This window comes from Jaculus jaculus, chromosome 1 (assembly GCF_020740685.1).
Source record: "Jaculus jaculus isolate mJacJac1 chromosome 1, mJacJac1.mat.Y.cur, whole genome shotgun sequence".
Lineage (NCBI taxonomy): Eukaryota > Metazoa > Chordata > Mammalia > Rodentia > Dipodidae > Jaculus > Jaculus jaculus.
Genome location: NC_059102.1, coordinates 321,986,963 through 321,998,718, shown reverse-complemented (window position 1 = coordinate 321,998,718; position 11,756 = coordinate 321,986,963). Strand labels below are relative to the sequence as shown.

Genomic DNA, 11,756 nt, shown 5'->3' with positions numbered 1-11,756 from the left:
TTAACAGTGCTGGGACTGGAAGCCAGGGCTTTGCACATGCAGGCAAATGCTCTACCAGTGAACTACAGTCCCCAGCTTTGATTCTATCATATATAATTCACAATTAAGAGTTTTTTTGTGTGTGCGTGTATGTGAGCGATACGTATGTGTGGGCAGATGTGCGCCCGTCCCTATGCATGTGTGGAGGCCAGAGGCAGATGCTGCTTGTCCATGACCCCTTTTCACCTGACTGTCCTGACAGTCCCTCACGGAGTCTGGAGCACCTGGCTTTTGGTTTGCCTGGCTGACCAAGGAGCCTGTGACCCTCCTGTCTCGGCTGACCTCAGTGTTGGGGTTACAGGCTGCAAAGTTATGACTGGCTTCTTACGTGGGAGCTGAAGATCAAACGGGTCACTGTGCTTGAGCAAGTGTGTTTACCTGCCGAGCCATCTCCCCAGCCCCTAGGACTCACTATGGACACAGAGAAATGTATCTGGTCATAGTGTAGGAAGTCAAGGAAAAGTTTATTTGAGATGAGATGCCATAGGTACCATGTTTCCTACTGAAAGAAATGGCATAGTGGAGAGAGGGAATCTCATGTTTAGGGGGCAGAGGGAGTAACTGTTGGAGCCAAGGTCTGGAGGCGTGTGGTTGGGGGGGGGGGGGATCGACTTTTAATGGAAGTAATCTTCCCATGTTAACATGTAGTGTCTCTGGGTACAAATTCAGTAAGATGGTAGATTGGGAGACAAGCAGCCAACTGCCCAAATTGCTGCATATTTTTATTGAGAGATCAAGTGAGGTTCTCAGCTGATACATATGAACACATGGGGACTTTGAAGGTGGGGGAGGGATGTAGGAGCCTCCAGGGCTGGGGACAGGCCAACTTCCAAGACAGCAGGAATAAACCATGGTGCAGTGATGCGCCCCCTGGTGTGTGGACAGGAGTCCACCTGACCGATTCTTTCCTAGCAACATTCAGGCTCAGAGAGGACTGGCTCCCATAGGGCTATAGTCTGCCAGTCCTAAGGAGGAAATGACTCAGTTGTTGACAATGGACTTAATTTGGGAGAGTGAAAAAAATGAAGATGGGGCTAGACAGATGATAGTAAAATGAACACTAGTGTTTAATGGCTCTGCGATCTTGCTATGGCCAGCCTTGTTTCTGTGTAGGACACTAGAGTGAGCTACAGTGGTCAGCAATGCTTGAACCTATGATTCAGAAGTGGTTTAGAACATTAGTAAAGTTCCAGTTCAGGATTTAGGTGAGAAGATGGAAGACAAGACACTGACAATAGTTTTCAAATGTGGACAAACATCTCCCCTGGGGCGAAATATGTGGAGACGAAGGGACCGTGTCATGACTGATGGTGTAGAGCAGTGGCTGGTCATGTGTAGGATTGTTTAGTCCAAAGAACTGACCCCATGGCCAACGGGAAGTCTGAGGAACAGGCTGGAGAGGAGACAGTGAGGTAGGGGCACCGGGCAGAACTGGCCAGCTGGGCTGGGTTTAGCGGGGCTGGAGGATCCCAAGGAGAAATGACATGGAGGATGCAAAGGCTGAGGGAATGTCTCAAGGAACAGCAGGTGGCCAAAATAAGCAAATGCTTTTCCAACCTTAAAGAAAGTGTCTACTGGGGCCCTTGGCCCGACTCAGAGGTGACGTGGGGAAGTGACTGGGTGAATGGTGCTAGCAAGCACGTCTACATGCAGAGGAGTGAGCTGGGTCACTGAGGAAGCTCTGGGAAGCTCGGGCCCTTCCGCAATGACACAGCAAGGATGGCTGCACAACAGGCATGATCCTGGCTTTCAGAGGAAACAGCTAGAAGCATGGTGCTCGGATGGAACAGGGACCTCCAGGGAAATACTCCCTATAGCAACACCAAGGTGCTACAGGGCTCTGAGTTTATTGGGTGGTGTGGTGGTTTGATTCAGGTGTCCCCCATAAGCTTAGGTGTTCTGAATGCTAGGTTTCCAACTAATGGAGATCTGGGAATTAATGCCTCCTGGAGGCAGCGTATTGTGGGGGGCGGGCTTATGGGTGTTACAGCCAGCTTCTCCTTTGCTAGTGTTTGGCATGCTCTGCTGTCCCTGTTGTTGTACCTTATGTTGGCCAGGGGGCGATGTCCACCCCCTGCTCATGCCATTGTTTTCCCTGCCATCATGGAGCTTCCCCTTGGGCCTGTAAGCCAAAATAAACCTCTTTTTTCACAAGCTGCTCTTGGTTGAGTGATTTCTGCCAGCAACGTGAACCTGACTGCAACAGGTGGTCACTTCCATGATCTCTGAGCCAAATCCAGTGAGAGTTTAAGACAATCCTGCCCCACTCATACTGACAGTCACTTCCTGGAGGAAACCCCCTTTCCAGCAGCAGCGTGGGGTTCCAGAAGAGAGCAGCACTTCACGAACACCCATGCGCATCACATCACTTGGGGTTGTGCAGCAAGACTGACTGATGCCATGAGTCTGCAGTGGGCACCAGAGCCTCCATTTCAAGAAGGCACCATGAATGGAAGGCTCACTGGCTAGGTGTGATGTTTGTTACAGTGTGTCTGTGGTCTTGGGTCAATCACCCCTCTACTGCCTGTGTAAAGCAAGAGCATTAGAGGCTGTTGTGATATACAAAATACTGTGTGAAGTAGGCCTCCATCATGCTGCTTTGAGGAATCTCAGCTAGCTGGGTAACTTAATCCTGACTCCATCTGGCCTTGAGACACTAAGGGCAGCCTGAGCTATGGCTGGGGCTTCAGGAGCACTGGAAGACTGTCCAGGTAATAAATCTCACTGAACGCCAGGAGTGAGGGGTGTGAAAGAAACAGAGCGACAACCAATGTCTTTGGTTTTTTTTGGTTTTGCGAGGTAAGGTCTCACTCTAGCCCAGGCTGACCTGGACTCACTATGTAGTCTCAGGGTGACCTTGAACTCACGGCATCCTCCTACCTCTGTCTCCCGAGTGCTGGGATCAAAGGCATGTGCCACCATGCCTGGCCCTTTTTCTTTGTTTTTCGAAGTAGGATCTCTTGGAATTGTAGTCTCAAGGGTGACTTGAACTCACGGTGATCCTCCTTCCTCTGTCTCCTAAATGCTGGGATTAAAGGTTTGAGCTACTATACCAGGCTAAAAAAAGAAAAAAAAATCAAGGTTTTTATAGCACTTAGCAAACTCACTCTAATTTCTTCTGTTTTCACAGTCTTTTTTTTGTTTTTTTGAGGTAGGATCTTGCCTGGAATTCACTCTACAGTCTCAGGGTGGCCTTGAACTCAGCAATCCATTGTTGCAGTCAGGTTCACATTACTGGCAGAAATCACCTGACCAAGAGCAACTTGTGGGAAAAAGGGTTTATTTTGGCTTACAGGCTTGAGGCAAAGCTCCATGATGGCAGGGGAAAATGATGGCATGAACAGAGGGTGGACATCCACCCCTGGCCAACATCAGGTGAACAAAAGCAACAGGAGAATGTACCATACATTGGCAAGGGGAAATGGGCTACAACACCCATAAATAAGTCCCCCCCCCCCCAACAATACACTGCTTCCAGGAGGCGTTAATTCTCAAATCTACATCAGCTGGGAACCTAGCATTCAGAACACCTAGTTTATGGGACACCTGAATAAAACCACATTCTGCTCCCCATAAACTGACAGCCATCCATGATGTAAAATGTAATGCATTCAGTCCAACTTTAAAAGTCCCCACAGTTTTTATCAATTTTAACGATGTTCAAACATTCCCATAGTCTGACATCTTTTAACTGAGCCGTATTACCAAAAAAATTCCCCCCAAACACATAATGGCACAGGATAAAAAATCACACTGCAAAAGATGGCATAGGGCATAGCAAAGAAATATTCAACCAATACAAAATTTAAACAGGGCAAACACCAAACTCTTTAGATCCAAGTCCAACAACTCTAGCCAGTGATAAGTCTCTAAGTCTGATAATCCTAACCAGCAACAAGTCTCGGGAGTTCTAATTCCACCCCTCCAGCTAGGCTACTCAGTCCTGGAAAACTTCATCCGGGGCTGGCAGCTTTCCTTAGCAGCCATCTCATGGTTCTGGCATCTCCACTGGGTCTCCACTGCAACCCACAGTACATCTTCAGGGCTACATGCAGACATCCAGCAAACCTGCTTCACACTGGCCATGACTGTTTCCAAAACACAAGATCGTGTTGCAAATTCAATGACCCTCTCTTTCTTGCATTTCGTATACTCCATAATACCAGGTGGGGTGGCAATTTGTTAATCCAAGGGGGAATAAAGCAGACTTTGAACAGGACACTACTTCAGCATGCAGGCCCCTTCAAAAAACTGCATTCTTTCTGTTGTCCCAATGCAGGTCGGCTGGTCTAATCTCAACGGTTGTAATCTCTCATAAAATTGCAGCTAGACAGGCAGCACTTTTGGCCCAAAGATTTTTTTTTTTTTTCTGTGCCATATCCTTTCTGCTCACATCAGTCTGTTTCTACACAAAGAACCCTGCACAACTTCTCAGGACATGGGCATAACAGCAAGCCCCTCACACAAACTGCTTCTAGCCCAGTCCAGGCAAAGCTCTTTCTCACCCTCAGAAGCCAAACCTCATAGTCCATAGTTCTTACTGCATTCAGGTCTTTCAACTCTGACCAGAGTAGTCCATCAAGCTGCACTTACAACACTGCTAAGTATCTCTTAGGCTAAGGTTTCAAATCCTTCCACATTCCTCTTGAAAATCAGCTCCAAAAGGCCAAAGCTACAGAGTCAGGTATCTAGCAGCAATCCCACTTGTCTGGTACCAACTTCACTGTTGCAGTCAGGTTTGCATTGCTGGCAGAAATGACCCGACCAAGTGCAGCTTGTGGGAAAAAATAGTTTATTTTTGCTTACAGACTTGAGGCGAAGCTCCATGATGGCAGGGGAAAACAATGACATGAGGGTGGATATCAATCTCCCGGCCAACAGCAGACGGACCACAGCAATGGGAGTGTGTGCTAAACACCAGCAAGGGGAAGCTGGCAGCCCCAACAATACACTGCATCTAGGAGGCATTAATCCCTAAATCTCCATTAGCTGGGAACCTAGCATTTAGAGCACCTAGGTTTATGGGGGACACCTGAATGAAACCACATCCTCTTTCCTCTGCCTCCTCACTGTTGGGGTTAAAGGCATGTGCCACTACACCTAGCTGCTAAATTACTTTTTTTTTTTTTTTGCTATTCTTAGAAAATGTTTTCTTTGCTTGAGAGGGAGGGAGGGAGGGAAAGAATGGACACCCTAGGACCTCTAGCCACTGCAAATGAACTCCAGATCTGCACGTGTCCCCTTGTGCATCTGGCTTTACACAGGTACTAGGGAATCACACCTGGGTCCTTTGGCTTTGCAGACAATTGCCTAGACCGCTAAGCCACCTTTCTTTAGTCCCTGTTTATTTTTTTCCAGGCTGACCTGGAATTCACTACGTAGTCGCAGGGTGGCCTCAAACTCATAGTGATCCTCCTACCTCTTTCTTCCAAGTGTTGGGATTATGTTTGTTTGTTTGCTTGTTTTTCAAGGTAGGGTCTCACCCTAGTTCAGGCTGACCAGGAATTCACTATGTAGTCTCAGTGGCCTCAAACTCATGGTGATCCTTCTACCACTGCCTCCCAAGTGCTGGGATTAAAAGTCTCAGGCTGGCCTCACACTCATAGCAGCCTCCCAAGTGCTGGAATGAAAGGCGTGTGCCACCACACCTGACCTTAGGGAAGATTTAAAAGTGGTGGAGATCAATACTCAGCTAGGTACAGAAAGGCCACGAGTATAAAGAGGAACTTAGGTTGAAGATACCAAGCAGAATAAGTTCACGGGAAATAAGCCCAGGTGTTCAGGCTCCTGCTCAGTCAGTGCTTTCCAAAGAGGGCGGGAGGGCACATACTTCTTTGCACGTCTCCCTTTTGTTCTCACACCCACCCTGCGCATTCCCCACAAGTCTGGGCTGCTGCCTGTATGTTCTTTGACAGCAAACGCGTTGGCCTACGGACGTTAGGCAAGCATAATACACGAGAGCAAACTTACCTGTGAATATGAGAGAAAGATGTGATGCAGAGGGGCTGACCATGTTCCTGCAGAGCAGATGTTTTCTTAAGTTTTAAAAATAACCCTGCCCCCAACACAAAGGCAAAGTCTCTTGGAGGCCAGAAAGCAGTACAAACCATTTCTTATAAAAGTATTTTTTTTAATAAATCGATGTATTTCAATGTTGTAACATGATAGCCGAATGCTATATCAAGGTAGCAAAAGTGAAGATTCCTGGTATTTTTATATAAACACTATGAATGACAGTACACTTGCATTCAACTTCACAAGAAATGATCTTCAGGTCCATGAAGATTCGTTGACAGCTGTACCGCCTGTCGACAGGGGAGAGGTGCGTGTGTGGACTGAGCGGACAACAGAAAGGGGAGCAATCGAGCTGTGCCCTTAAACCACACTGATGAAGGGCGACAAGATGGTCAACTGCTGAAAACAACTCAGATGCTTTAAACTTAAGTCATTTAAAGAAAACAGCATGTATCGAAACTTCAGGGAATCTTACAGAACGGAGCCACAAGACGTACATTACAGCCCTGAAGCAGTAACATGTTTCTACCCGTTATGTGATAGAAGCAGCCATGGAAACACAGTCCTGCAGCTGTCTGTGGTGTCGAATCTCCTCACACACACGGTGCTATCAATGGACTAAAAGCGGAATTCCCTGCTCTGTGCAAATGCTGGTGATGGGTAACATATCTATTGCTGTGGGCCAGAGCAATAGCTGGCTGCAGTTCAGGCATCAAGTGGAGGCGCTCTAAGACCACTGCCTTCTACAAGGCCACGAGACACTTTCCAAAGCTGATGCCCCTGCTGAGGATTAACCTCCCCAGCCCCCCAAGGATATCTAAAGAAACAGTGGAAACCAGACATCTCTCACCGTATAACTCTATCAACCCACTGGGAAGAATGTGGTCCATTTCGGTTACTCAAAAAAAAAATTATATATATATATATATCTGATTCCATTAATCATGGAGTTTTGAGCTGTAATTTTCTTAAAAGAGTTCAAGTTGAGAACAAGATTCTTTACCCTCAAGGGCAAGAAAAGCAGGTCAAATGCTAGTTAGTAAAAGCCATTCTGAATCTGAACTGTAGAAAAGGACCTCCCTTGAATGAGATTTTCGAAACTCTTTTCCTCAGCCTCAAGTACGATTAGAGTACAAGGAATCTCATGCCCAGAATCTGCTACTAGATAATTGGCCTTAGACCACTACTTATTTTTATTAAGACCCTTTAGACTATTTTAAAACTCCAAATGTTTCAGAAAGAAATAAATAGAATCAAACTTTTCACGTGTTGAATGACTGAAGTTTGGATAATCACAGGTAGAATGTTTCTGGCTGTTTGCCCAAAACGGCGAAGGGCCATGCCATTGGGCTTCAAGGGGCCAGCTGGCTCACGACATGTGTATTTCAGCGGATAGAAAACGCTGCTCTGTATTACCACAAGCACTTTCCACTAAGGTAGGTTTGGGGCTAGGAATCTTCTGTGAACAACTTACTGCTGGGGCCTTAATGTTTTGTCCTAAGCCTCACTTTCTAGACCTGAACTAAGTCAACTCTCCATAAACGTCACATATTCCATCTATCCACTCTCTTAGAACAAAACCCCACAGAGCAGAGAAATTTATGACCGCTTTCCTCTCTGGAAACAGAACAGTCAAAACAGCATAAAGTGGCTTCATTTGCCTTAGGCCAATGCTTATAACCCAAGGTTTGTTTTCCCTATGAACAGGGTGTGCTTATGTTGATAAAAATCAATCAAAATCAGCTTATGGAAAAGTTAAAAATGTAGTTTACTGAAAGATATGTATCTTTACATAGAGAAATAGTAAATAACCCAATCTAAAAGTTTAAATAAATGTAAATGACTTTAAAATTATATATATATATATATATCTGAAGTCACTGCCTTGGATCATTTATATACTATATTTAATATGACCTAGGACATTCATTCTTAAGGCAGAACATTGATTGTGACATGTAATGACTTGTTTCTTACATCCAACGGTCAATCTGGGGGTAGACGCTAGCAGATAGCTTCCTTGATAATGAGGATTTATCTGTGGTAATGTTCATTCTTAGAGTATGTTAGTAAGAGACATACATTTGAAAGAACTTAAAGAGATGATTTTAAGACACACAAAAATATGATTTTCCAAAAAGAGGTCAATGAGAATAGAATTTCTATTATGAGGTGAAACTATTCTCATTATAAACTAATAAATTCCAGCAAACTTTCTGAAATGGTACATAAAAAGTATGAAATATCAAAGAATTACTTGTTTGGGGTGTGTTTCTTTAGACTCAAGGTCCAGTACAAAAGGTAGCCCAAATAGTTAAAAAGTAGTTCAATATCAACTTGTACTGTTAAGTCAGAAGGCTACCACTTAAGATATTCCTGCCTCACCCAAAACTCCTGTGCAGGAGGAAATTACGTATTAAAATAAAGATGAAGCCCCACCCCCAACGCATGTGCAAAACCACTTGTCAGTTACAAGAATATCCTCAACAACAACAAAAATCTTTTATACAGTTGGAGGCATCAAAGCCAGACAGATACAAGAACCCCACCCTGCGGAGGTGGACGGGTAGTGAAGCCGACTGTGCCACGGGCGCGCTGCGAGCTGTGCTACTCAGAGAGGGAGGGTGCGGAGGAACTGGCTCCCAGTGTTCTGCGCTGTGTGTGCTCCTTCACGGCAGGCCAGTTTGGTTCCCTGTATCTGGTGTCAAATATCAACAAAAACAAAACCAAATACAAATCTAAAAGACGGCTAAGTAGGTGATGGTAACTAACTGCGTGAGTACCTTTTTATGCACCTATGATTTGCCATAGCTCTGGCACCGTCAGGACGTGTACAGAGATTACCTGCCTAATTTTTGAAGATGAAGATTTCTTTCATGGTGGCAGAAGTCCATGCAAGATTTGTAAACAGCGATACAAGATACTGTAAACATAACTTAACAGAGCATGTATAAAACAGAAGTAAATCTAAATTTACAAGTGGGTAAAAATAAAACAAAACAGAGGGCAGCTTCATACAAAGTTCTCCCTCCTGCGCCAAGTAATTTTCTTTTTCTTTTTTTTTTTTCTTTTTTTGATTACAAATATAATCCTGAGCTGAAAAACTGGGATTTGGGGGAGAGCCATCTTTGCATACAAAATCTCCAAAGGATGCTTACTGTTTGCTTTTCCCTAGTGATACTCAATTGGCAAAACAGTTCTGAAGGTGTGACTTTGGAGATGCTTAGAGTTTCGTGTGGCGCCCAGGTCTGGAGCCTGCTGCGGCGCTTGCCATGGCTGCGGAAGCAGCGGCATCCTCTGCCTCTTCCAGTCCCTCCTGGAGCTCTTGGCTGACGCTAGACTGCAGGGCAGCGGGGGTGAGCCACTCCTTCGGGAGGCAACTCTGTAGAAAGGGTATACAGGAGCTGAAGTAGGCCAGTCGATTAATCCAGCGAGGAATCTCTTTCCCACAAAGAATCTACAGAGGAGAAAGTTCTGTTAGGTGGAAGAGGTTAAGGTTCACTGTTCTCCACTAAGTGGGAAAGTGGTTCTGTAGAAACAACACGTGTGTTCAGCTTGAGTGCTGCCACTCCAGGCTGCTGAGGACAAGCACCTCCTTCACTTTTCATCAGCTCTACTCTGCCCTTTCTCAAGAACCTCGTCAAACAGCATACCTTTCACATCTGTAAAGGCAGACTAGTTTCACCTGGCTGTTCTCTCTTGAATCCTTGAGCTGCTCTGATATGTTTAAGCACTCTGACAGTGCAGAAGAAAAGACGCCATGTTCTTTTCTGTTCTCCAGTTTCTAGCCCTCTGCTTTCCTCTGGTTTGCATTCTATTCTTTTGCCTTTGTCCTTGGCCCACTTGTTTCAAGGAAGCACAAGTGATCTAGAAAGAAGTACCTCTAAATGAAGATCTGGCTCTGCGATGTCCCTGCCGAAGCAGGAGGATGGTCAGAACACGGCATGATGAGCGTGGCTATACTGCGGTTTGAGGGTGTCAGCTGCAATCCTTCCCAGCTGGTGACCTGCTCCATCTCTTCCCACTTCTCATTTTCCTAGTGTCCTCAGGATTCTCGAGCCCTTTCCCCTGTTACTTCAGATACTAAATGGCTCCTTTATGAGGCTCACTTTATCTGTATTATCCTCTCCCTTTTGCACACAATAGTGGGCTCAAACAAGACTGCTCCACTGCTACTCTGAAGGTCTTGCCTCTAGTCATGCCAAACATTGTGATCATACAGTCTCAAAGTGTTCTTGTAGATATCTGCATATCTTAATGACTGTGGAAGGAGGTCAAAAAGGCAGGTAAAATTTAAATAAACTGGCACCAGTAATTATGAACACAACCCCCCCACCAAAGATTTAATCAGTTCCTCTTGCTGGTCACTAACTTTATTCTGAACTCTGTCTCCTCTCAGCTAAATAGAAAAGTGAAGTGGCTTCTGTGGGTTCTGCTCGTGCAGTCAGTGCCCATCACAGTGCCTGACAGGAGACAGGCAGATGGACACTTAAAATGTTTGAAGAGTATGTATATGGACTAGATTTGGGAAAAAGCTGTCTACTCATAAAAGCACTGGAAAACAGATTTTTTTTCTTCTCCCCCCACCCCGCTTTTTTTTGGTTTTTCGAGGTAGGGTCTCACTGTAGTTCAGGCTGACCTGGAATTCACTATGTAGTTCCAAGGCTGGCTTCAAACTCAGCTATCCCCTCACCTCTACCTCTCGAGTACTTGGATTAAAGATATGCACTACCACACCTGGCAGTTTCTTTATACCTGAGGTATATTTAAGGACATCTGCACATTTAAAGATTAATCACCCTCTAAGAGGTGGCTACGAATCTTGGTGATGAAATAGCAGTAACTGCCCACCCATTGCTATTTCCCTCATTCTTCTAAATTCCAATTTTATTCAGCAATTGTCCTCCATCCCAGTCCTTGTGGGTGGGGATTGAATAGCCTAAAACTGTCTACAATCTCTAGTCACCTGGTATTGATAGAATTTCTGGAACACAGCCATGCCTACTTATTTAGGCACTGCCTATAGTTCTTGGGTTACACCAGAGACAAGGCTGAGATAACGAATAGTTCACAAGCCTAAAATATTCACTAGTTGGCTATTTCATAAAAAAGTTTGTCAGCCATTGCTTGGATCAATGTTTTGAAAACTCCAAAGGCCCATGAGCAGGTCATTTAGCACTACATCCTGAATTTTTAAAGTGAGACAGATGCTGACGGTGAGGTATAGCTGTGACACCTGTCTTGCTACTATGCCTATGTGTTATATAAAATGGGTCATCAAGTAATAGTTGATTTAAATAGCAAAATCATCTTTACTTTCAAGTTTTAATTTAGTAACCTTTATTCTAGAATTTATTTTAGAAATACACTGCAAAAATATGAAAAGGTATTAAACAATACCTTTTACTTATTTATTGAGAAAGTGGCAGACAGAGAAGAAAGAGTGGCCACACCAGGGCATCTAGCCACTGCAAATGAAATCCAGCTGCATGCGCCACCTTGTGTATCTGGCTCACATGGGTCCTGGGGAATCAAACCTGGTTCCTTTGGCTTTGCAGGCAAGTGCCTTAACCGCTAAGCCATTTCTCTAGCCCTGCAGCACTTCTTGTAATAGCAAAAGCTAAAAATAACTCAAACACCAGTGACAAGAATTAGCTGAATAAATTATGACATAGCCATACAAAGAGGACTTTCTAGCTAAG

The 11,756-nt window shown here is 44.9% G+C and overlaps 1 protein-coding gene across 1 annotated transcript in view; it reads right to left on the bottom strand.

Annotated features, from left to right (window-relative positions):
• Positions 1–9,091: 9,091 nt before the first annotated feature.
• Positions 9,092–11,756, bottom strand: part of Desi2 (desumoylating isopeptidase 2) — a 58,474-nt gene continuing 55,809 nt past the window's right edge. The window contains exon 5 of the mRNA XM_004653432.3: positions 9,092–9,511. Within this exon, the coding sequence (XP_004653489.3) occupies positions 9,278–9,511 (234 nt within the window). The 3' untranslated portion in view covers positions 9,092–9,277. The remainder of the gene's footprint in view (positions 9,512–11,756) is intronic.